Source organism: Epinephelus moara, chromosome 12, assembly GCF_006386435.1.
Source record: "Epinephelus moara isolate mb chromosome 12, YSFRI_EMoa_1.0, whole genome shotgun sequence".
Lineage (NCBI taxonomy): Eukaryota > Metazoa > Chordata > Actinopteri > Perciformes > Serranidae > Epinephelus > Epinephelus moara.
Genome location: NC_065517.1, coordinates 25,256,522 through 25,281,867, shown reverse-complemented (window position 1 = coordinate 25,281,867; position 25,346 = coordinate 25,256,522). Strand labels below are relative to the sequence as shown.

At 43.5% G+C, this 25,346-nt stretch overlaps 1 protein-coding gene across 2 annotated transcripts in view; it reads left to right on the top strand.

Moving 5' to 3' along the window:
• adgb (androglobin) overlaps positions 1-25,346 on the top strand; it is a 78,771-nt gene that overhangs the window by 18,346 nt on the left and 35,079 nt on the right. For both annotated transcript variants that reach the window (XM_050058265.1, XM_050058266.1), the window contains exons 8-19: positions 4,450-4,622; positions 6,705-6,781; positions 9,387-9,561; positions 9,996-10,089; positions 10,995-11,148; positions 16,155-16,200; positions 17,229-17,340; positions 17,488-17,551; positions 17,680-17,787; positions 20,494-20,602; positions 20,880-21,018; positions 25,143-25,257. In XM_050058265.1, coding sequence (XP_049914222.1) covers positions 4,450-4,622; positions 6,705-6,781; positions 9,387-9,561; positions 9,996-10,089; positions 10,995-11,148; positions 16,155-16,200; positions 17,229-17,340; positions 17,488-17,551; positions 17,680-17,787; positions 20,494-20,602; positions 20,880-21,018; positions 25,143-25,257 — 1,366 coding nt within the window. The remainder of the gene's footprint in view (positions 1-4,449; positions 4,623-6,704; positions 6,782-9,386; positions 9,562-9,995; positions 10,090-10,994; positions 11,149-16,154; positions 16,201-17,228; positions 17,341-17,487; positions 17,552-17,679; positions 17,788-20,493; positions 20,603-20,879; positions 21,019-25,142; positions 25,258-25,346) is intronic.

Genomic DNA, 25,346 nt, shown 5'->3' with positions numbered 1-25,346 from the left:
ATGTCTTTTTAATGAGGTTGACATTCTCTCCCTTTGCTTTTATTTTTTCCCTCTCTGGAAAAAAAACAGTGAGAATCAAAGAGACTATTTAATCTGGTAGTTCATCACAGTAAAGGCTGTGGCCCTAAATGCACTCACACATTCTGATAAGCTGTGCATTTTCCCCCTCTCATGTGTGCTATTTTATAAAGTATACCGTAGCAATGAGAGACAGAAGTGTATCTGTGTACTGTAGTATGGAAAGTCACACTTTGGGAGAAAATGATTGAGGTCTAAAATGGAAACAAGGAGGTATATAATAAAGGGGGAGGAGAGGCAGTGTGCAGTGGAGAATCTCAGCTTGTCAGTGATGGAACTTTAATGGGGCAACAGTGTTTTGGAGTGGAGCTGGGGAGTGTTATTCTCTCTAGCTCAGCAGGTTAGCTGCTGTTAGTGGGTCGCCTGGGGAGTCTATCAACACGTACAGGCACTGAGCATGACCGTGTTTGTGTTTCAGATTGATTCGTGACACATGAGTTTGCAGCCTCATAAGCACTAGCACTTTGTACTAGCTGGTTGCCATAAGAACCTGGGATAGTTGTTATTCTTGCTGACACTTAAGGCGTTTCTCAATACCAACTACGCCAAGTTCGGACTTGCGCACTTGGGAGTTAGGACCTGGCAAGTTTGACTTGGGAGTACAAACTCCCAAAGACGGCTGCCATTGCCGCTGGTCTGTGAGAAATGCATTCTGGGATACCTGGCTGTCAAAAGTCCACACAAGTCACCTCCTGATGCATTCCCGATGGAACGGGCATTTGGACTGTACTTGGCTGGATGCGGACTTTGAATTGGAACAGTACTTGGACTACGACTGATGACGTTTCACAAGTCCGCAAGAACACAATTACAGGCAAGAACGCAGATTGAGAAACGCCTTTACAATCAGCACGGAAGAGCCATTGTTGTAATTATGGCTGGGTATTGATACTTGATACATTTAAGGTTTCAACCGAAATAACCCAGTACCAAGTAGCATCAAAACTTCTCCAGACAATACCTGCATTTGATCCTTTTCAGCGTTGGTGGTCTGATCCTGGATCTTCCAGACCCTCTGCTGGATTGGTGACCTTTCTGTTGCTGTGCTTCTCTCAGCAGCGGCTAACATCCAACAATGAGCTGTTAAACAGTCCCAACAAACTCACACCAACAATTAATCGGCTGGCCACGTTAATAATTGCTAGGTATTAGCTGTGTGATGCTAACAGTTAGCCCTGTCACTGTGTCTGTCCAGGCAGACTATGACAATTGTCCCCAGTGTGGAGCTCACACTTCAGCAGCAGCTAGAACCCATAAAGTCTGTTGTGTGTTTAAGTCGAGTGCGGTATATTTGACAGTTGGCAGTTCAGCATGCTGAGGTGCCACGTAAACATTTGAAAGTATGACCATGCTACACTAACCTGGAAATCCAGATGCCCCGCCCCTAGCAAATTTGAATTTGCACTGCACAGGGATCTGGCCCTGACGAGCAGAGCCCGCTGAATCGCCATCGGACCAATCAGATCAGTCTATCTGACAGAGGTGGGCTCTGGGCGGGCGTAACATGATGAGGACAGCGCTGCGCCGTAGTAAACAGCCAAGATGGTAGCTGCTGAAGGACCGCGTCCATTCAATTTAGCTTTGGAAGAAACGCTAAGCCAACTACACTTATCTTTTTCCTTGAGAGAGGAACAGAAGACTGCCCTAGAAACCTTCGTTTCCAGGAAGGACGTTTTTGCCGTTTTGCCGACGGGATACGGCAAAAGCATAATATATCAGTTAGCCCCACTGGTCGGCAAACCAATGGGGCTAACTGCAATGAATACATCACCTTGTTTTTTGCTCTGATTGGCTATCGTGCTATCCGATTGCGTGTAGCGGCATTCAATATGCCTCAGTTAGTGCCGCCCCTTGGGTAGGAGGGGTGTATCTTGAGGGTCAGACTCAAAATCTTTCTAGATTTGAGTCTGGATTTCCAGGCTAATGCTACACCGCTGGTTCCCAACTGGTCCAGACACAGGTTCTAGATTTCTCCTTTGTCATTACTTCAAGGTCGACCGAGTTAAGTAGATTCAGCATCATACTTGTGTTTGGCCATGTTGTTGAACTAATTTGCTGTCTCTGTTAAAGCAGCTGTGCGGAACTTTACGTTTTCGTTGATTATAGCGCCCTTTTTGGTTGAAGCAGTATGACACCCACAGCCTGGTGTCGTAAAATTCCGACTGCAGCCTTCGGTTTCATTCGTAAAATCTCGACTGCAACCGGCAATTACTGCATGCATTTGTTTTGGAGAGCGAGAGGAAAATCATAAATGTTCTGGTGTAGCTCTGAATTTCTTATAAACTGAGGACAACTGCCTGCTGTATATTTGTGTTCATGGTCACAGTCACAGATAATTTTGTGGCGTTTGTTGTAACGTTACTAGACAAAAGCGGTTCACATCAGCTAACGTTACATTTAGCTTGCTTATAACTTCCATGTCGTCATATATTGAAGTGAAACAACGTCTAACAAGTTGCGGTATATTCTCTAAATAAAAACAAAAATTACATACCTGTCGATTAGGAAAAGGACCAACTCGGGATCAGTTTTAAAACCTTTCAAATCTCTCAGCCCGACCGAGGTTTACACTCGTTTGGGCTCGAGCCCTGTCACTATCCCATTTAGCCTTCTTCTGTTCTTTTTCTTTTAGATGGTGCTCCTTCTTTATCCGCCATGATGTCGAAAGTACAACCAAGTCCTTATAGATACATCTGGTAAAACTGTTATGTGTTCAGCAATGCCCGTTGTGTACCGCTTACTCGAAGAACACTCTCTGTAAACACGGCTCTTCTTCTTCTCTCAATTTATTGCCGGATCGCAAACAACTTCCAGGTGCATACCACCACCTACTGTACAAGAGACTACTCCCTACTACATGTCATTTAGCCTGTTTCCTAAATCCTACTTATAAACACGGCTCCTTCTTCTTCTGTGGTTTAATGGCTGCGGGCCGCTGCGGGCGTGCAGACTTACTTCCGCCTCCGGGTGCCGTATTCTGGTTTGCTGACTTCCGCTGTGTCCAACCCGAGACAGGCTACGCTAAATAGCCATATAGAGAAAGGCTTTTTTGTCGCTGTTGGGTTCAAATAAATATGCGGATCTTCAAGGGGGGGTGATACGAACTAGGGACAGTTTTATGAATGGTAAAAAGTTCCGCACAGCTGCTTTAAGTAGCTGTCTGTAAGTCACTCACTCTACAGTGGGAAACAGTACTTCAAAATAAAAGCTCTGTGCTGGAAATTCACTGTACTTAAAAATAAAGTGTGTTTTTTACAAACTTGACATGTTTGAGAGTCACTGGTGGTCCATTCAGAATGGATCCGTGACCCACTTTTGGACTGTGACTCACCAGTTGGGAACCACTGCTCCGTTGGTATTGGTATCATAACTTTTTAAAAAATGATATCCAGCATTAGTTGTTATCAAGTTCTATATTTTTTAAATTGGTCCATATTGTGCTCTGGTGCGTCATTATCAGCCACTGTCTGTACCTTCCACAACTAGTGAGCCAATTTGGAGGAACTATTTTTTGGGTTGCCTCATCCTCGAGATTCCTCCGCCCTCACTTGGAGGTAGCCCTACTAAAAACAGGAGAGGCACATGCTGTAATTCAAGCCAGATTTCAACCAATGGACAACAGAAACAAAGTGATGTCCTTCAAATAAAATAACATGACTCTCTACGTATCACACATAAAATGATGCTCACCGATTCTCTGATACTAACTTGCTTCTCACCATGCTGTCTGCATAAGTGCACTGAGATGACCCTTAAATCTGGCATGGTAGGGAGGCTAGGAACCTGCTCCAACTTCATTCCTCACTGGTCTCTCCAATATGTTCAGTCATTTCTAGGAGGGTCAGTCTTCTTTCTAAAAGGTCTCTGTTTAATTTGCATTTCAATGTTTTTATGCTTTTTAAAGATGTTTTGATGCATTATGTAAAGCACTTTGCATCGCCTGTTTGTATGAAATGTGCTATACAACAACAAACCTAACCTTGCTTTCAGTAAAAAATATCATCCAACGAATGTGTTGAAGTAGAAATGAGGTTGTATTATGCACTTTTATTTTCAAGCGAGAAGGAAATGCTGATGTAAGAACTGCAGCCTATGTATTGCAAATAGAGGGACAATGAATGCACAGCAGCAGGAACAGAAACTGCAGTAGGCTCAGGGTTAAGATGGAGTGCAGAAACGGTAGACTTCATCTGGTATTCGAGAAGTCGTGACATTGTAAGTGTTGTTAGCTCAACAACAGATGTGACGACTCAACATCAGTGCTTCTCCTCCAGCAAATCTGTAATTTTGTATGGGACAAGCAGACAAATTCCAGACAAAGCCGACTCAAAAATGCAGTAAGCAATGCTAATTTTTAACCCCTCTTCTCAGGTCTGTATATCTGGGAAAAACCTGGGATTTCTTACAAGACACCATCCCCATGTTTACACACCCAGATGAGAGTCTGCCGGAGACTAAGACTCAGACTGCAGATCCAGCTGCAGGGAGAGATTCCAGTTTCAGTGACGGCAAGAATCAGCTGCCTGAGCCAGAGAATAGTAAAGGTCTGAATTGTGCCACAGTCTCACAGAAACACACACACACACAAACACAGAGAGGCATACATGCATACCCAGAAACATACATCTCAATTACACACTGTGCTTGCACATCTAATTGAGTGAGTCAATTAAACTAAATCAATCATTCATTAGAGTATGATCATTTGTATGCACATAACACTACAGTGTATTCATTAGTCAGTGCATTGTTTGAAAAATTATGTGGTGTGTGTGTGTGTGTGTGTGTGTGTGTTCATGCAGTAGTCAGTGGTGGAAAACTAAGTACATTTACTCAAGTACTTAAGTACAGTTTTGACATACTTCTACTTACTGCTGCTACTACTTTACTTATATACACTACTCCACTACACTTACTTATTACTTATTACATTTATTTGACAGTTTTAATTACTGAACAGATTCAGATTAATGGCACAAATATAGTCCAAAAAACAAATGATGATGCATCATTACAGAGTAGGATGAAACTTTATTGATCCAAGGTGGGGAATTCACAAGCTACCCAGCCGTATGTAAAGTAATTAAAGTGAACTGAAATGATACATTAATCCATCAATAATTATAATCTGATTATACATATTGATTTAAAATGGACCATTCTGCATAAATTTGTGCTTTTACTTTTGGTACTTTAAGTGTATTTTGATGCTAGTGCTTTGCTGAAGTATAATTTCGAAGGCAAGGCTTCTTTACTGGTGTATTACTACTTTGACTTGAGTGGAAGATCAAAGTACGTCTTGCACCACTGGCAGTACTGTATATTTATATGTATGCGAATGCACAGTCTGTGTGTAAATCTCTGTTTACCTCCCGCTGCATCCATAATTCAGCTACTACGGAGCATGACAATGAATATTTAATTGTCGTACAGAAATTCGCACTTATCAATGATTCCATTCTCATATAGCAGTAATAACACTGACACCTTTACGACTGGGAAACACTCCAGGCCTAAGTTCACTACCATGCCATGTAGCAATTTTCTTCAGCTGCCTCTTTCCTGTTGTTTCAAGCATCACTTCCTGTTTTCCCGAGCTCATGTATTATGGAGTGCGTGGAGGGTTAATGCGTGTATGGCGGACTATAAATAAACCAGCAGAGGGAGCAGTGGCAGGGTGAATTATTTGGTGTTCCCGCAGGGCAGAAGAGCCTCCCAAGTCAAATGTGGTTATGCGATGAATGCAGGATTGAAACATGTCCTCAGAAAAGAGCGTGTGGCTTGGAGTTGTTTCAGGTCATCGACAGTAAAAGTCTTCATTAAGGTTGTGCACTTAATTGCGTGAAGACTTTGTAATTGCAATACAACACATTAGAGGTATAAACTCATTAAAAAACACGACACATTTGTGAATATTGGGCCGCAGTATGAATTAAATCCCCTCTGTCTTGCTCTTACCCACAGTAATCTGTTCCTTGGTCTCTCCTACAGTTGCACTTGTTTACAGTAATTAAAGTGTTGGGTATTACCAGCATAATGACATGCAGGCCTAGAGTGGTATTACATTTATCCTTTAGGGAAATGCATCATGTACACACATGCAAAAACAAATAAAAAAATCCCTACACGTTCTTTCTCTCCCACTGTTTTGGCGCCCGCATAGCATTCCATTGAAATGCAGAAATTGAAATGCATAAAGCACGACACAGTGTGAGAACCACTTCTCTGTTCAATTCTTAATGTGTAGCCTTTATATTAGTCTCGCAGTGCTCCCATCTCTCTTCACCATGGTCCTCCAAATTGATTTTCCATGTCTCCTGGCACATGTGCTCCGTATACGATTTACTCTAAGATGCACCATAGGGGGCAGGGCCATCCATAGATAACCTAGATAACTCTCTTGTCGCCGTATTTATACCTGTGGAGGCCAAGAGTGCTTTCATGTCTGAAAGGTAATGTTTTATTGTCTTCATCGTGTTTAATGACAGTCAATTGATCATTTCAGTCTCTTAATAGGCTGTACTGTGTAGTGATAGATTATTTTTTGTGTGTCCATAGTGTGACTTTGCAAATGCCTGTTGGCTTTACCTGAACTGATGTCAGTCCTCTTTGTGTGTGATTCTCAGGTGCCCCCAAGGTAGTGGTGTGTGCCAGCTACTACCCTTTACAGCCACATAACAATTCCTTTGGATTTGGACAAATGGTAGGTCTTCTCTCTATCCCTCCTCCCTTGCTGGCTACACATGCACTTGCTCATTCAATGCAGGTTTTGTACTTCAGTCACACCGTAACGAGACACATTTGCATCCATGAAAATTAGATTTCACCTTCTGTAGATTGCAGTCAGATCTTCATTACAGATTTGGAAGCCTAAAATAGAGAGATTCACATTCTGATGCAAATACTACATAGTCTGGATGCAATCTGGCCAGAATGTCTACATGAGCATTTTAAAGATGTGGAGAGGATGAGGAAACTCAACCTCTGATGTTAGGAGTTGGATCAATGATCTACGCAGTACAAATGGTACACTTCAAAGGAGCTCTATACGATATTCAGATTGCTATTTGCTATGTAAAGATAGCGTGAAGTAGTGGTGTCCTTTGTTCATTGTTGCCTCACAGCAAGAGGGTTCCTGGTTCAAACCTGGTGTGGGGGGTTTGAGACTGGGGTGAAGGAGCCCCTCAGTGCGGAGTTTGTATGTTCTCCCCATGTCATGTTTTCCCTGGGTACTCTGTACAAAGACATGCAGGTTAATTGGTGACTCTAAATTGTCCGTAGGTGTGAATGTGAGTGTGAATGGTTGTCTGTCTCTATGTGTCAGCCCTGTGATAGTCTGGTGACCTGTCCAGGGTGTACCCCGCCTCTCGCCCAATGCCAGCTTGGATAGGCTCCAGCCACCCCCCTGTGGTCCCCAACAGGATAAGTGGCTACAGAAAATGAATGAATGAATACCTTCGTGTGTGTGTTGTAGTCCGAGCTTCTTTGTTAGTTGTTGTGGCGAGCCAGTTCGGCTACATGTGCATGTTTGTGCATGTGTGTATCCCAATGGTTAGCTAATCGCCACGACTCTGCACTGAGCTTATATGGCAGTTACCACTGATAACGGCATGGTGTTGTTGTGGAGGTGTAGTGTCTAACCTCTGGTTCCCTTCCCAAGTTAACACCGTTAGCTTTGTCGGCGCTGTCACCATTGTTTAGCGCTGTTTATGCGGTTACCAACATTTGCCAGCCACCTCCATGTTGAGAACCGTATTCGTACTCGTACTCGTCGTCCTCTGCTTACCCGGGTCCGGATTGCGGGGGCAGCAGCCTCAGCAAAGAAGCCCAGACAGTCCTCTCCCCAGCCACTTCCGTCAGCTCTTCCAAAGGAACCCCGAGGCGTTCCCAGGCCAGCCGGGCGATGTAATCCCTCCAGGGGGTCTCCAGGAGGTCTCCTACCGGTTGGCCATGCCCGAAACACCTCCCAATGGAGGCGTCCGGAAGGCATCCTTACCAGATGCCCGAACCACCTCAACTGGCTCCTCTCGATGTGGAGGAGCAGCGGCTCTACTCCGAGTCCTTCCCGGATGTCCGAGCTCCTCACCCTATCTCTAAGGCTGAGCCCAGCCACCCTGCGGAGGAAGCTCATTTAGGCTGCTTGTACTCGCGATCTCGTTCTTTCGCTACCCAGAGCTCGTGACCATAGGTGAGGGTTTGGAACGTAGATCGACCGGTAAATCGAGAGCTTTGTTTTCTGGCTAAGCTCCCTCTTCACCACAACGGACGGTTAAGCGATTGCATCACTGCTGACGCCGCCCCAATCTGCCTGTCAATCTCCCGCTCCATCCTACCCTCACTTGTGAACAAGATCCCGAGATACTTAAACTCCTCCACCTGAGGCAGGACCTCCCCCCCCGACCTGGAGTGGGCATTCCACCCTTTTCCGGCTGAGGACCATGGCCTCAGACTTGGAGGTGCTGATCCTCCGGGTCACAAAGTTACTCATTTTACAGCTAAACGGTACACTAAAGTACGTTTCTGAAAACATCTGAGGTTAGAAATGGGCAATGTAGTAACAGAATCTTGAAACATATTTGATCAGAGCAGCCTAGTTTGACAATTTGACCATAGTTCACAGAGTGATCGAAATGATGAAATGAAACAGCTGCTTTAGAGACTTCTGTTTCTACTGTGCCATGGTAGATTTTTAGCAGGTGCCATCAGAGGCAGTTGAAAGAAGAGGAGGGACATGCTTTTATTCACAGACTATCTGGCCCATGTACTTCTTTCAGAATTGAATGACAGTTTCAAATATTACAAAAAGTTATTTTCAAAAAAGTTAGCAACTGTAACTTTAACTCACACATAATAATGATTTTACCCTAAATGTGAAACATGTAATTGTGTTTCAATGGTTATTAAAATATATGCTGTCTTAGTCACCTCTGTTACAGAGCACAGTAATGTGAAAAATGTACTGAAGCCCCAAAGTAATAGTGGGTGGTGGAGATGAAACACAACAGTGCCTGTGACCTGGGGGCATGGTGTGTTCTATTTGGATGCTTCGCCTCAACAGGCTTCACTTGTTTCATTATTTACGCCCATACTACACAGGGCTAATTGGTGGACAGGATTTTGCTTTCTTAGAGGTGTTGTATCACCACCACTCTGTGATCATAGGTCAGAACCCCCTTTTTAAAGTTAGACCTGATTTACCTGTAGAGCTGATTACAGGTGACAGTAATCTCAGTATGGGAGAATAATTTTTAAAATGAATACTGCATGTGTGCTTATTTCTGTGCATTTGTCTCTCTGCTGGCTCACAGGCTAATTCCTCAGAGTATCTCCGTCAGTACGGTCTCTCTTTGCTGCACAGCCACATTGTCCTGCTGACCAGAACCCGGGCATGCCAGCTGGAGGCACCACCCAGACCTCAACCTGTGCCCAGATGGAAACTCATCCGCCAGCGGAAGGAGATCGTGGTCACAGATGAGCCACGGAGTACGTGAGAGACAGAAAAGGAGGCAGGAAATAAAAAATGTTAAAATTAAGTTTAAAAAAAAAAAACGTGGTGAAGGGGGGGACCAGGAGGAGGATGCAGGGGAGGATATCAAACAGACAGAAAAGCACAAATTATGCGATAGAGTGTAGGTGAATGTCATAAATAAATATGACTAGAAAGAGAAGCGAGTGCTAATGCAGGAGATTTAGAAGCTGCAGTACAGAGGGCACACAGTACCGCATGCTGAAATGAAAAAGGGAGGAGGATAGCTACAATATTTCTGTAATGAAAATAGCTGCTGGCTCGGGCATATCTGACATCAGCTGATCTCTGGGTGAAACAGAAAATGCAGCAAAAAGAGTCAGAGTGTGAAAAAAGCAGTGCTGGAATGATGTGTGAGATTTTTTTTTTTCCCTTTTCTGTTTTTTTGCAGAGCCTCCTGTGTCAAAACCAGAGCGGTTCATTGAGGTTGCCAGCCCTTTTCTCTCCTACCGTGTCAAGAGCAGCGCTGGCCCGATCCCGGAGCTGTGTGTACACTTAAATGATCTAAAACTGAGAAATGAAAGGAGATGAGTCTTTTCTGCCGTCCTGCTCTTTTTACTGTATCACATTGCTTTAAAAAGTATTTCACTTTACTATAACTAACCTTCTGCTGTAGAGGAAGAAAAGCAAGAAACAACTTTCATCTGAGGATCAAAAAAATCACACTAATAGTGATCACATTTCGCCTGTCCAGGCATGTTATGTTACGTTACGTTACGTTACGTCGTGTTTTATCTCCTAACAGCATTGTCTACATATGGCATGTGTTCTGTTGACCCATATTTTCTCCAAAATCCAAAATATTTCCACACTGCTGATTTATTCTCAAGTAAATAACATTATCCTCATCATCTTTCTCTCGGCTGTTTGACATCCGCCTGCTGCTGTTTGACGGTGACAGACTTTGAAAACAAAAGCGTAACCTAAAGATGATGATATGGGTCGATATTTTCACTTTGCATGGATGACATTGGATCACTGATCACTGAATGGATATATCGATCCAGATCAATGGATCGATACACCCATACTTCTTACTGCACCTCCATCTCCGCCACCCCCATTCTCCCTGTGACATACGACAATGCATATAGCAGTTGAAAAAGTCAAACTATGTTGGCTTTTTTCCTCTTCTATACCTTTGTGCTATGACCCTACAATGTCATAAAGATGTATTAAAAGAAATCACAGATCAAAGCAGGGTTATGGTTGCAATGCTGTTGCATTTGGTGTTTATAATGTGACACGCATGACTCGTGTGGATGATCCGGTGTATTGCTTCTAAATGTGTTGCCATGTGATGAGATACATGTATGTCATGACTGTGATATAATGAATGTGCTATGTACCCACATAACATGTGGCATGGATATGTGTCTTTGTGTGTCAGCGAGGCCAAGCAGAGCGCTCAGAGGAAACGTTCCTACGGATCCCCTCTAGTGTCCATTGCTGAGAGAGAGGAGACTGAATGGCGAGAAGGCCTTGAGCCTGACGCAGCTGAACGCACCACTAACTCACCAAACAGCACAACAGACGAAACAGAGGTACACAGAATGACTGTATGCTTGGGCACAGAGTTGATTTATACATTCAGCGTGTGTGTTTTAATATCGTACAGAGCATTTTGTTGTTGCCACATGGGGGAAACCACTGTAAACAATATATGAATGAATAGGTACATACTTTGAAACATGTCTGCAGGATGAGTTTAAGTAGGTGTGATGATCTGTGTAGCCCAGTATAATATATCCGTCCAACAGCTAAGATGGTAGCAGCTGTCTGCAAAATTTTGTTGCCTCTGTTTTTGTTATTTTTCCCTCCCTCACCCCTCTGTCTACCCTGTAAGTATGCAGTTGAAGGCTCATCAGAGTAGCTGTGTGTCAGTGACAACAAGGCTGCCATCCCCCAGTCTCAAAGTCACTTCTGTTGTCTCCCAGCCAGGCCACCACTGACCAGGGGCACATCTGCACTAAAGAGAGAACCAGTGAGAGAAGGGAGAAGCGGAGGGAGGGGTGGTTCAGAGCAGCAGAGAGACACACAGAGACAAGGATAGAAACAAAGACAGAGAGGAATTAAAAAAAAGGGGGACAACTGTGCAGAATAAGAAAAAAATGGGACTGAAAAATGGAAAGAAAGTGACAGCTGGACAGGGAGAGATGAAAGCGGAGCAGGAAACAGGGAGACGGGGAAGAGAGAATCTCTGGTGTGTGATGGTGGCGAACGGGGCGCGTGGGTTTCATACAGGGAGAGGTCGTGTACTGCGCTGATGAAAAAAGCAGTGCAATTAGATGGTGAGCCATCAGTGTCTGCGTCTCCTGGGGGGTTCATTATTACACTTCACTCCTAGCATACAGAGAAAAAATAGAGTTCATATTAATCGCCCTCTTGTGTAACTGTGACCAGTTATAGAGCGGTTAGGCTAGGGCAGTATGGACACGCTAATTTGATGTGTCGTTTGATGTGTGTGTGTGTGTGCACGCACTCTTGTGGATTGGTTTGTGTATGTGTCATATGTGTGCCACATTTTTACTCAGCGTGTGTTCCCGCTCTTCACAAGCACGTGGTGGGTCACGTGCTGTGGGGACAGTACACAAGGGAGAAGGATTTTTTTTTTGCTGTTGTGACCCCTCCCTCTGTTTCTGTCAACTCTGGTCAATAGTATTAACCTCTGTGCCTCGCTCCTAGAATATAAGATGCTGGTGTCACATGATGTCCCTAAGACCCTCAATGGCCTACTCACTCAGAAGAATTAGATCCCAGTGTAACAGAGCTGTTTTAACCTCTTGGTATGTGGTTAATCACTAAATTACCAAAGCCCCTATGGTTTCAGTTTGTGCCTACTATACACGAAAAAACTTTGAAAAAACGTTTTAAAGATACCACATCTAATGACAATCTGACTTTTTTAATCACACACTAAGATTTTGCAAAGACTAGGGATCTTTCAGGCTCACTGTTTGCAACTCTGCAACTAGATTCCTTTTGAGATTGCTCCCCATCCTGCTCCCAGTGGAAAATATTACACCAAATATGACATGTTAACACAGGGTGTCTATGGGTCCTTAAGAAGTCTTAAAATGGGGTGTCGGTAGCGTAGTGGATAGTGCTGGTGCACAGAGGCGATGCTTGATGTTTGATTCCGGTTTGCAACCCTTTGCTGCATGTCATCCCCCCACTCTCTCTCTCCCCCCATTTCATACTGTTGTGTCAAATAAAGGCAAAAAGCCCAAAAAATAATCTTAAAAGAACCCCAAAAAAACAGAAGTCTTAAAAAGTCTTAAATTGTCTTAAATTCAGATTCGATGGGTCTTAAATATTTTTGCTCACATTACCTTGAAAATTTCTCCAGCCTGACAGACCCAATGCCTGTTTATAATCACTGGACAGACTGAAAAAAAAAAAAAATAATAATTAAATAAATCACGTGGTATTTCAGTAATCTTGTGATAATTAATAGCATTTTTGACAGCGATGACATTTTGTTTTCTTTTTTCGTTAAACACATTAAACTTAAACTCATCCAATAGTTTACTTGGGAAGTGTACTTGTCACCAACACACATACTTTGGTCTTATATTTCATATAAGGTGATATTAAAAAGGTCTTTAAAAGTCTTCAATTTAACTTGGTTATGTCGGTAGACCCCCTGTAACAATTACGTATATTTTCGCATAACTCTTAGAACGTATTATATAAAAAGCATAATATATTGACAGTAGTATTATCCATTTGGCATCAGTATAATCCTTACAGATAAACAGTATTTGTTGTCATGTCGTCTAAAAATAGACGACATGACAGCTCCTCAAAAGTGAGGCCAATACATCGTGATCGCCCCCTGGTGACTGTCTGCATAACCCCCCACCCCCTTCATGTTAGCAGTTGGGATATCAGACAAACTAAAAACTCAAAGTAACCATCGAATAAATTTTTTTGTTTGGATTTTGTTGCCTTTTCTCGCCACAAGCCTCCGTTGGGTAACTGCACTATTTTAGTGGGAGGAGACTGTGGGAATGAGAGACGAACTGTTTCAAAAATGACAATTCCTCACTAAAGTGCTGGTTGGTGGATCAGATAAATGCAAAATTAAACATCAACCCTTGTTCATTCCACAACTCCACCAGTTTCTCCTCCTTTACCACAGTACAAGAGAACCAAGCCTTATTCATGTTCTTGTCTCCCCAGAGTCCCCTCCATGTTTACTGTCTACCCTGTTTGCTGCTTCTTGTTTGGTGCTGGACAGAACGCACCTAGTCATAACTATTTGCATGAGCCAATATTAAAAACTTATGATAACATTAAACAACAACGGACTTAAGAAAGCTCAGACTGAGTACTGTGACAACCTTACATCAAACGTTGGAGATCACGGGAGTGTGCACCCACTAAATGTAAAACTCTCCCAAATGTCTAGTCCATAGACTATGCAAGGGGCTAGTAGCGGATCCTGATATGGGCTGAATGGGCTTTTGCCCAGGGCGCCACTGCAAGGGGTCGTACATATGCCATGTGTTTTTGCGCCCTCACATTTTACATCTGTCCCACGGATAATATGCTCACACACTTATAAACAGTGCCTGGAAGAGGATCAGGATTTCAGGTAAATAGGCTATGATACAGTACGTGTTAACGTTGCTTACCAACCTCAAACACAACCTACAGCTGCGCTCTTGAAACCTGGCTCAAAAAAGGCACAAAAGTAATGCCCAGTGCCCAACCTCGTGTTTTCCAAGCAGGTACAGATGCGGCATGTCTTCAACCCCCCCTAAAGATGGACAATGCATTTTCACTTGACTCAACTGTACAATTTTGGAGCCAAAATATCTCGGCTACAGCCGGTGCTGTCTTGTGCTGGTGATGTCATCTGGAGCCAGAGTCTGCACAGTAGCAATCTCTGCGATGTCAAGTTCCCATCAGTACACCCGTCTGACCAATCATGGGTAGCGATGGATTGCGAGCACACTGATTGGCACACATACCTGCCAATCTATGATGTCAGCTAACTAATTAGCTGCAAACTTGAAAGAAAGATGAACAGTTGAACATTCGTCAGCGTGATAAGAACTACCTGAATTGACAGAAACCATCTTTGGGAAAAATTTATTCCATGGTTACTTTGAGTTTTTAGTTTGTCCAATGTCCTAACTGCTAACATGAAGGGGGTGGGGGGGTTATGCAGCCAGTCACCAGGGGGCGATCACGATGTTCTGGCATCACTTTTGAGGAGCTGTCATGTCGTCTATTTTTATTAAACAGCCTATGGTCTATTCTTGACTCTAAGATCAACGCATATCCTTGTGTTAACTGTGAATAGCCACAAAGAAATCTTTAACTTGATTTTATTTGACATGTTTCATGTATGTAATTTGGGGGTAGACTTCAGGGGAAAATGTGAAATATGGAGACAGTATCTTGGAGAGCAAAGACTTAACTCTGGCTGTGTAAAATAAAGCCCCATGAAGTGTGGGATTAAAGAAACGCACCCTCTTCCACCCATCAGCCCATGACTGTGATTTGATCACGGGAAAAAAATGTCTCTCTCCTCCGACAGCAGCAGCTTAAACTCCCAGGAGCCTTGTGTGTAAGATCCATCACTCTCAATGTCCTCTTACTGTACACAGGTAAGAGATCTAATAAATAGCATGCTGTGGGTGGACGGGACATACCATGCCTTAGAGCTGGACTCAAAGTTTCACACACTCTTGCGACAACACACACACACACACACACACATGCGTTTATATGTTTTTGCTGCCGTGAAAGTGTTGCTATAGAGGTGGAGAGGAGGTCAAGTGTACCTCCCTATCACAATGCCTCTTTCCGTCTGTCTGGGTCTCCGAGTACTTATTCAAATAAGCGATGACTCACACACACAGACACACACACTCACTCTGACTCATCGGAGAGTCTTGGCTGGGGTTGCTTTGAAGTTACACGACACAAAGCCATAATTCTTATTCAGAGTGGAGTATACTGTTGGACACTCACCAGGGTTTTTCCTCAAGGGAGCATTATTTGAGAGAAGAGCTTCAAATGAAAGGGCCTGGAGGAAGGCTCGCTCATATGAAACAGGTGTGCTGCTTCTTGCACTTGAATCCAGCTTTGTTATTGAAGCAGCAGACGGCGATGCCCTTTTCCCAGACACACCATTTTGTGCCTTGATCGGACAGAAGAACGTTTTATTTGAAGGATTTGTTAATGACTCATTAGCTGTATGTCTTTATTGTGTCGGGCAGATGAGCATGAAATCAGAGCTGTTGAGTAATTCCCCTCCAAGTAAAGTAACATGCTAAACAACATAATAACCCCTCGTCTGTCACTGACAGTCGAAGTAAATTAGAGCTGGTATTCCCTGGTGGTGCTTTTAGCGGGAGAGGAGCAGCCCTTGTCACATTAAACCGCGTCTCATGTCCCGTGTTGTTCGGCGAGAACGGCGCAACACCACAGCTGGCATGGAATCACTAGAGGGCGGAGGCGTATCTCTGGCAGTGTTAATCTATCAGCAACTCACTGCTCATGCCTCTCTAACTCTGTCTCTCTGTCCCTTTAGGTTACTGCAGAGGACAGAGGGAAGGACGATGATGACATCTCCAATGGTAAAAGCTGTTCCTCTGTAATGCTGGGTCCCTCATTCATGTAGAGAATAACCTGCACTGTATCTGCGCCTTAACTGGAGTCACATATCAGGCTTCCAGAATGGACAGGTGCCCATTAATTCAGCTTTATTGGAAATGATGGATGTAGTTAAAGGTCTTTGTTATTGGTTGACTTGAACAGCATCTGTGCAGTGTAGTCCAATTAATGTGATTACAAGTATTTCCATCTCTCGCCTCCACTCCCTCCATTTTTCTCTCGCTCTGTGCTTCCGTCAGTTGGCCAAGACACTTTGAAGGAGATGGGACTGTAATTATGTCTTATGACAACTAGCCAATTCACTGCCTTCTCTCTGCCCCCGTTTAGTTGCTTAGTAACACCTGCAGTTTGAGTTAGCGGACCACCATTGCTCAGCAGCAGAGACACTGCCCCTCGCCGCCTCAGCTTTCTGATCAGACTTCTCGCTTTGAGAAGAGCCTGGGGGCAGAGCAACTCTGTGTGTGTATGTGTGTGTGTTTTTTGGGGTGGAGTGTGTGTCTGTGTGCACATGTCTATGACTTTGCTCTGCATGCATTGAGATAGTGGGAGTCAGTGAGTGGGAGTATGGATGTGCATGTGCGCTTACACTATGCCATTATGTGGGAGTTTGGCCAATTCGGCTCACTGTGTTTAAGATAATGATTTGAGTCTCAGATAACTTGCTATGAGTCACAAGAGGAAAGGCATTTTGTTACTCGCAGCATTTTGCAATGGGAGATTTCAGAGGCAATATCTGTTTTGTGGCATAAAAAAGCCCCAGTCAACTCGGCTGCTACTCAGCTTTATAAGGACATGTTTTTCCCAGACTGAAAAGCTGCACATTTGCATTAGCAATAATGGGTGTTACAAAATAAAATCTCTTAGCTAGGCATTGGTTTACTGCAAACTTATTACCTCACATCAAAATTCTAACCCAACAAAATGATTATAAAAACATCATTAATCACGAATTCTGTCAAACTAAAGAGCAGACTTTGAATCTCTCTACCAGAGCGGCCCCAAACTTCATTGGAGGAGCCTGTAACTGAGGAACCCGCCGCTATTGTCACACCTATCCTGCAGGAGACCTGGGTGGACGTGGATGACTTTGCTAAATGCTTTCAGTGAGACACATGCACACACAGACACACATATTTACTTCTGTACTGCAAACATACTGTACAAGGGGCCTAAAAGATAAAGATTATACTGTAATTGCTCTTATTAACTAAACTAAAAATAACTGACATTTATTCGTGTTCCTCTTCCAGGACTCTCTGGGTGTTCCATAATCCAGAGATGTACCCACACAATATCCAGACATCTCATTTTAAGGTACAGTATGTATCATATAATGACCCAGTGACTTGTTTCTGCATGTTCAGTTTCCAAAGCTGGTGCTTTTAATTAATTTTCACCAGCATTGGATATATATTTTATTAATTTTGCCGTTATTTCCATAGAGCACTGTGTTGTCCAAAACTGCAGCAGGCACCAACTGTACTGGATCATCTACACACTCTCTTACCGCTGGATCCGTCCCTGTGACGTCTGCTGTAGCAAGCCCTGAAGTACACACATGCAGACACACAGAAACACACACATGCAACACAAATTTTACATGAGCACATACATTGCCGTGTGTGATTCAACCTGATACATACAAACATACATTTTACCTACTAATGAAGCTTGAACGTATGCTCTACAGCAGTGGCTCCCAACTGGTGGATCATGGTCCAAAAGTGGGTCACGGGTCCTTTCTGAATGGACCGCAAGTGACTTGCAAACATGTTTGTAAAAAACACATTTTAATTTCTGGCATAGAGCTTTTATTTTCAAGAGCCGTTTCCTGCTGTTGAGTGAGTAACTAACAGACAACTACGTGACAGAGACCGCAAACTAGCTTGACGACATGGCCAAATGCAAGTATGACGCTGAATGTATGACACTGTGTGGACCTTAAACTGATGACTAAGGAGAAATCTGGACACCGTGGTTGGACCAGTTGGGAACCACTGCTCTATACAAATATACAGTTACTGTTTGCAAACACAATGTTTGAACTTGGCCTCTCCTCCCTGCACGATGTACACTGCAAAGTGAAAGTTAAATTTGTTGTAATAGAATAGTTCATACTATAGCAAACTAACTACTGTAGGCTAACTGCCGTCACCTACCTCTTCAACAGAAAACAGGCCAACTCCATGTCGCTCTTCATCCTCTCCGTCAGTGTATAACAGTCAAAGCCAACCCTAGATTCACTCTCGTTTTGGAACGAGCTTTGTTTGCTTGGTGTTTCACTTACTATATATATTTTTTGGTGGTTTCCCTGTGATGTTTGTACCTTCCTCTTCAATGCCTGCTGCTACTACCTCACTGCTACCTTTTTTCAAAAGTCCCGACCTCACCTGTGTGTTGTTTTTGGCTGAGGGCTGCCTGCACGCCCAAAAAGGTTCTGACCACAGGAAAATAAGAAGAAAATAAGGAAACACACACAGAAGGCAGAGTAGCTGCAGATAAAAGCACCACCGCACACTTCTAGTGGGTCATAAGTGATGACTGAGAGGGATTACTCTTCTGTCAGCTTGTACATTGTTTTTTAGGAAAATACTACATAGTATACTTTTCAAGGTGCCCTGTGGAGATTTTTTGTAAACAAACAAAAGTTATATTTTGTCACAGTCATCTTCTACCCTGCCTTTGATGGCATACTGCTGCTTATTTTGGTGTGTCTAGCCACTTGTAGATCAGTGGAAGAGTCTAAACCCACTGACAGGATTGTGTATGGCTTCATTTAAGTGTGTGCAAGCATGGATGCATCCTCATGCATATGAATGTTCTGCAACGTCGTAAAAACCTGCCAGTTCACATCAATGCAACTAGATGAGATGGTGTATCATCTCTATGCAACATTGCAAACAGTTTTGTCTTGTCACGAATGATTGGTCTGAACTTGGCTTTAGAATGAGTCGTTTATATCTACAAAAGGAGCGGGGCCTCTTACACAGAGTCCGCCATGTTGCTCTACAGTAGCCCAGAACAGACAAACCAAACCCTTGCTCTTGTCAGGGCCATTCAAGTTTCAGCTCTGCAAATTCACTGCTAGATGCCACTAAATCCTGCACCTTAAAGGTCTACTTACCAAAGTTTTCCAAAGCTTTTACTTGCATTTCACAGGCTTAATCAGCAGATGGATTTTGCTCAGTTGTCATGGCGATGGCTCTGTGGAACTTTGGTCACATGTTACAGTAAGTGGGGAGATCATAGCTCATGTCGCTTTTAAAAAAGACACAGAAACATCTTTGGCATCTGGTAAAAGCTGATCAGTGGACCTTGAGTTAAGACTGTTTTGTCAAACTGCTGTTTCCAAGGCCAAAAAAGAGCCATGCATAAAAGACTGACAGAAGGTTTGCTGCCATAACATTCTGTGGGAGTCTGTTTCAGAGTATAATGCCACAGCAGAAGGCACAGGTCATTTACCTGAGGAACAAAAGAATCATTAGCTTCCTTAGGGTTCAGCAGCTCACAGATATCTACTGACTGCAAGCTGTGCAAAGTAATGAAGAGAATCTTAGAAGACATCGTAAATGTATTCACAATCTGCTTCACTGAGGCCAGATTTGGTGTCTGGTGAAAGTAGTTCTTGGCTTATGCGAGGTGTTAGTGCCCCTTGTCTGTCTGCAGAAAGTCATGAATCTGTAAAGTTGTCTAAGTAAACTGTGTCATGATGTATGCATCACATACATACCTCTGAAGTTGTCTGAGTGTGTGTGTGTGTGTGCGTGTGTGTAGTGCAGGTTTTAGTCTAAACTTTTTCTGTAAGTGTGTCTGTGTGTGTAGACTGCTGAGTCTGCTTGTCACCCCGGACACGTATACATTCTCTCCCTCTTCTCTTGTTCTCTGTCTGTCTCTTCTGCCCCTCTCTTTGTCTCCTGCTTTGTCTTTCTCGCTGTCTTTCTCAACAGCTGCTTTTTGCTTACATGACTAAATTCACTGTCTTGGCCTCTCTTATTCAGGTGCCACCTTAAATTGGTCTTCAACTCACTCAGCTCGTTTGTATCTCCTCTTATTTCTTCCACTTACCTCCCTGTCTTTTTTTCTCTTCCTCTGTTCTCCAGCTCGCACTAAGCTATCCTTCTATCAGTTTTTTACATCACCCCTTCCTACAGTTTTCTGCTCCTGCTCTCTTTTGCTTCTTCATTTCCTTGTCTGCCTTTATACTGATAACTAAGGCCAGTGTGTGTGTGTGTGTGTGTGTGTGTGTCCTCACCCAGTGTCCAGAGGTGAGAAGCACTCACTACCTGTGTGTGGACAGCCTGCAACCTCCCCAGATCGTCATCGGCTTCTCTGCTCTGCTCCTCTGGGGAGATACTGCTGAGGAGAGTAAGGATTTACACACACACACACACACAGATTCTCAGATACAAAAGGATTTTCTGAATCAAGCACTGTAAGGAGCTTGGTGCACATCTCTGACAGCAATTATAGCTCTCCATCTAAGCATGCACAAACCCTACAGTATCACCTGTTTGGGATATACAGAGTATGTTAACATGCCTAAAAATGTATGAACATTTCATGACTGTGACCTACTGTGTTTCTAATACTTCACTGTGGTGTGTGACCGATCACATTTTCTCTGCTCTGCCTCACCTCATAGGAAAGGAGATGTCAGCAGCATGTAGGCCTGCACTGCTCACCGCTCAGCCCCACTCCTGCAAAAGCCTGCGGTCTCAGCTGCCAGTTCTCACCATCAAGACCACCTCCTCAAAGGCAGCCATGCTTAACTTACCCCCAGGGTAGGACGGCATTAATGAAGGCTGAGAACTGTGTACTGTATTGATCGAAATTAAAAGCTTAGATCAAGTTCACGAGCAGATCAGGATGTCACAAATCTGTGTTCCACGACTCTGTAATGAAAGTGTATGTTAATCAGGATTCTCACTAGCTACTACCACAGTAGTATATCCTTTAGGCTACCTCTGCTCTATTATGTTTTTGGTTTAAAAACACATTGCGTCCACACTGCTCTGACAGTTTGGACTGGACCAAACATGGAGTGTCGACTGGTAGCTGGAGCGAGGTCAGTTCGCCTCCCAAGCATCACCGAGGTGCCCTTGAGCAAGGCACCAAGCCCCCAAACACCCAAGGCGCCTACCCAAGACATCTCCCCATTTAATTCATGTATAGGTCCTGTTTAGGATTAATTATTTCTTCTTCTTTGTCTTCTTCTTTGCATTCTTCGTCGTCTTGTTTGTCTTCATCTTCTTCGTCTTTGTCTTCATCTTCATCTTCTTCGTCTTTGTCTTCTTCTTTGCATTCTTTGTCTTTTTCGTCTTCTACGTCGTCTTCGTCGTCTTCGTCGTCTTCTTCTTATTCGTGTTCTTCGTCGTCTTCTTTGCATCCTTCATCTTTTTCGTCTTTGTCGTCGTCTTCTTCGTCTTCGTCTTCTTCATCTTCTACTTCGTCTTCATCTTTATCTTCTTCTTTGTCTTCGTCTTCTTCTTCATCTTCTGCTTCGTCTCCCTCTTCTTCTTTGTCTTCTTCTTTGTCTTCATCTTTATCTTCTTCTTCTTATTCGTCTCCTTCTTCTTATTCGTCGTCTTCTTCTTATTTGTCTTCTTTGTCTTCTTCTTTCTCTCTTTAACCAAGTAACCAACCACAAAGTAGACAATCTGCTTCGTGTTTACACCAGCTTGCATGCCCAGTGTATGTGAATGGTCGTCTGATATGCATGTTAGTACAGACGGACATCGAGTCCTGGAACGGTGCTAAAATGCTTGTGTATACGGATATTGTTTTTATATAAAACACCATTTTAAAATCTGAATGTATAAGTGTGGATGTGGCCTTACTTAGAGTATTTCTTATGGTAATTTGATTCTTTAGTAACATCTTGAGTCTACCATGCCGTGCTAATTAAATATTCTGCGCTATCTAGTCTTAACACTCAATCTCATCATGGGTTTGCTGGCATCTTTCATTCTTTGATGTCTTTTTAACTCAGGAACTTTTCATATTTCATGTGTATGTAAACAAAATGTCATCCCGTCACTTCCATGCTTTCACCTCATAACCCTAAATTACCCCAAGCGCTTGTAAGCATGACACTAATGGTGCCAAGCTTTAATTCTAATCATGGGAACCTGGTGTAGAAATGTATGCATTTTTCTTGCACAGCACCCTCAGGATGTCGATGAAAGGAAAGCTTCACTCTCACTGTGATTTTAACACTATGCAGAGATCTACTTAAAGCTATCATGAAGCGAGCAGAGGATATCTGCCTACCTCAGATGCTCTGAAAAGCAGTAAAAAGCATCTGTCCTAGTCTCTATTAATGGGTGCTACTTGGCCTAGAAGCAGAGGGCCTAGTTTCTGGGGTCAGGTGCAGGTATGCAGCAGTGCAATTACCACTGAGCCATAATCACACACATAGCACTCAACTTATCATGCCCATACGCCCCACAGTACCCTCTCTCCAGCAGAGAATAGCTGATACGTCTTTTGGGCAGCAATCATTTTATAAGCACTTTTTCTCTTTGTATGTTCCCGTCAGCCCATCTGTATGTGTTACACTGTTTCCGCAATGTGTTATTTTCTCTCGTCTCTGCAGTGACCCTGTGTGCTTTCTTCTTCTACAGTTTTCGAACATACTGTCCTATGCTAATGTATTAATTTTAAAGAGGTTTTTGTCTCTCCTCCTTTGTACATCCGCCTTTCTTTCCCTCTCAATTTCCATTTGTCTCTTCCTCCTTTCATCTCTCCCACACTCTCCACCTTCTTTTCTCTCTCTCCCATCCATTTCCCTTTTGTATGCTGTCCTCTGCTTCTCTAGCACGAGCCCAGCTCCGCCTCACTGCTCATCCATCTAGTTAGGCTGTGATGGCTGAATTATGTAAAACTAATGGGGCCAAGGAAGTGGGGTTCCACTCTCTCATGCCTGACCAGGCCCTGTGAACTCAGCTTGGCACTTGGCAGGCAGGACATGAGGCTTCAGCACTCCTGACTGTTTGACCCATTCAGTATCACTTGATAGAAACATAGTTCCACTATCAAGAGGAGAATGGGTTTTATTCAGTTAAATGAACTGTTATTTCATTCATTTTTTCCTGTGATTGTGCCATTACCATTACCAAAAACTGTGAGACCAGAGGGTTGTCAAAGCAGCCTAATATTTAGACATTGTTCTACTTTGTACCCACATTGGGGAATAAAAATGAATTAGTCTAGGGTCTAACCTGGGGGTCAGGAACTACAGAGGGGGCGCAAGATAATATTATGATATTGAGAAGATTAATAAGACTTGCCAAAAGTATCTTTGATAAATACTTATTTTTGTTGGAGAAAGTTTCAGGTATTTTTCCTTAGTATTGTGACAAATAGTAGACTAAATCCATCCCAATTATCTTATGAATCTCAGCTGCAATTTCTTGCCAATATGGTTGGATTTTTGGGCATGCCCAGAAAACATGACGATGCTTGGCCAGTGAAGTTCCCCGTTGCCTCCAACAAAAGCCCCGACTCTGTACGCCTGTTCACAGTGCTGTTAGTGGAGGTTTGATAAAGAATCCCATAAACTCTTTCAGGGACCTTGAGTTTGCAGTAGTTGCCTGTGTCTCACCTATCTCTGTCTATTCGTATGTCCGATTCTTTCCCCTGTTTTTCTTAAATGTATCTTGTAGAATGATTCTTTGAAATTTGAATACTTCCATACAGTCTCGAAACTAACCTTTTAGTATCTTCCATTAAGTATGCATTTGAAAATATAGTAATCAGGTTGTGTTTGTTTATCTTCAAGCTTTGACATTTTTTCTTGAAGTAGTCCTTACCTTGTAGGTATCTGTAGAAGTCCTGCCTTTCTAGTTCAAATGCCTTTGAAATATCCTGATAGCTCTGTAATTTTCCGTTGGAGATGACCGAACAGAGAGGTGTGATACTTCTTCTGACCCACAGTTCAAATCTCCCATCCAACCTATCAGGTTCGAATTCCGGGTCAAATGCTATCCAACTCAAGATCCTTGCCCGTTTTCATCCATCCATCCATTTTCATCCGCTTATCCGGGGCCGGGTCGCGGGGGCAGCAGGCCGAGCAAAGCACCCCAGACATCCTTCTCCCCGGCAACGCTTTCCAGCTCCTCCTGGGGGACCCCAAGGCGATCCCAAGCCAGATGAGATATGTAATCCTTCCAGCGTGTTCTGGGTCTGCCCCGGGGCCTCCTACCAGTGGGACAGGCTTGGGATACCTCCAGTGGTAAGCGCCCAGGAGGCATCCTAGTCAGATGCCCAAACCACCTCAACTGACCCCTTTCGACGCGAAAGAGCAGCGGCTCTACTCTGAGCTCCCTCCGGATGTCAAAGCTCCTCACCCTATCTCTAAGGCTGAGCCCAGCCACCCCGCAGAGGAGACTCATTTCCACTGCTTGTATCCGCGACCTCATTCTTTCGGTCACTATCCAGAGCTCATGACCATACTGTAGGTGAGGGTTGGGACGTAGATGGACCTGTAGATCAAAGCTTTGCTGTCCGCCTCAGCTCCCTCTTCACCACGACAGTGCCCGTTTCTCCAATTGTAATTTACCACAGCTTAATAGAAAATAAAGTCCATTGTTACAGTTTACCATAGCTCCTTTCAGCCTGGCTTTTGTTGCCTAGTAAAGTCTGTATTGGAATATCTCTCTGAGTACTTTCCAAAGTCTTCCATTTAGAGTCAGAGTTTGATTCACAAGTGTTCTCTTTTCTGTTTCTCAAAAAAAGGCCACATCACTCTTTGTTTGACCTTGTGGCAACAAGTGCAGCCAGTGAAACTCAGTCATGAAAGTCAAAATGATTTGGAGCTGCTGTTTTTTTAGAGCATTTTATATTGTGCAGTAAACCTGCATTGTGCATTCCTGTTTTAAAAATGTTCTCTTTCTCTTCTCTCCAGGCGTCACGTGTTGTCCCTCCACACAAAGGCAGCACTTGGCTACCATGTTCACCTGTACAGCAAGATACCTTTCATCTTTGGGGATGAAGATACCATCATGTCACACCTTACCAAGGTGACTGCGGCCGTTAGTTATCAGTTGACAGTCAGTTGATTCATAACATGTAAAATCTTTGTGGATTCGTGAGAGAATTTTAGTTTGTT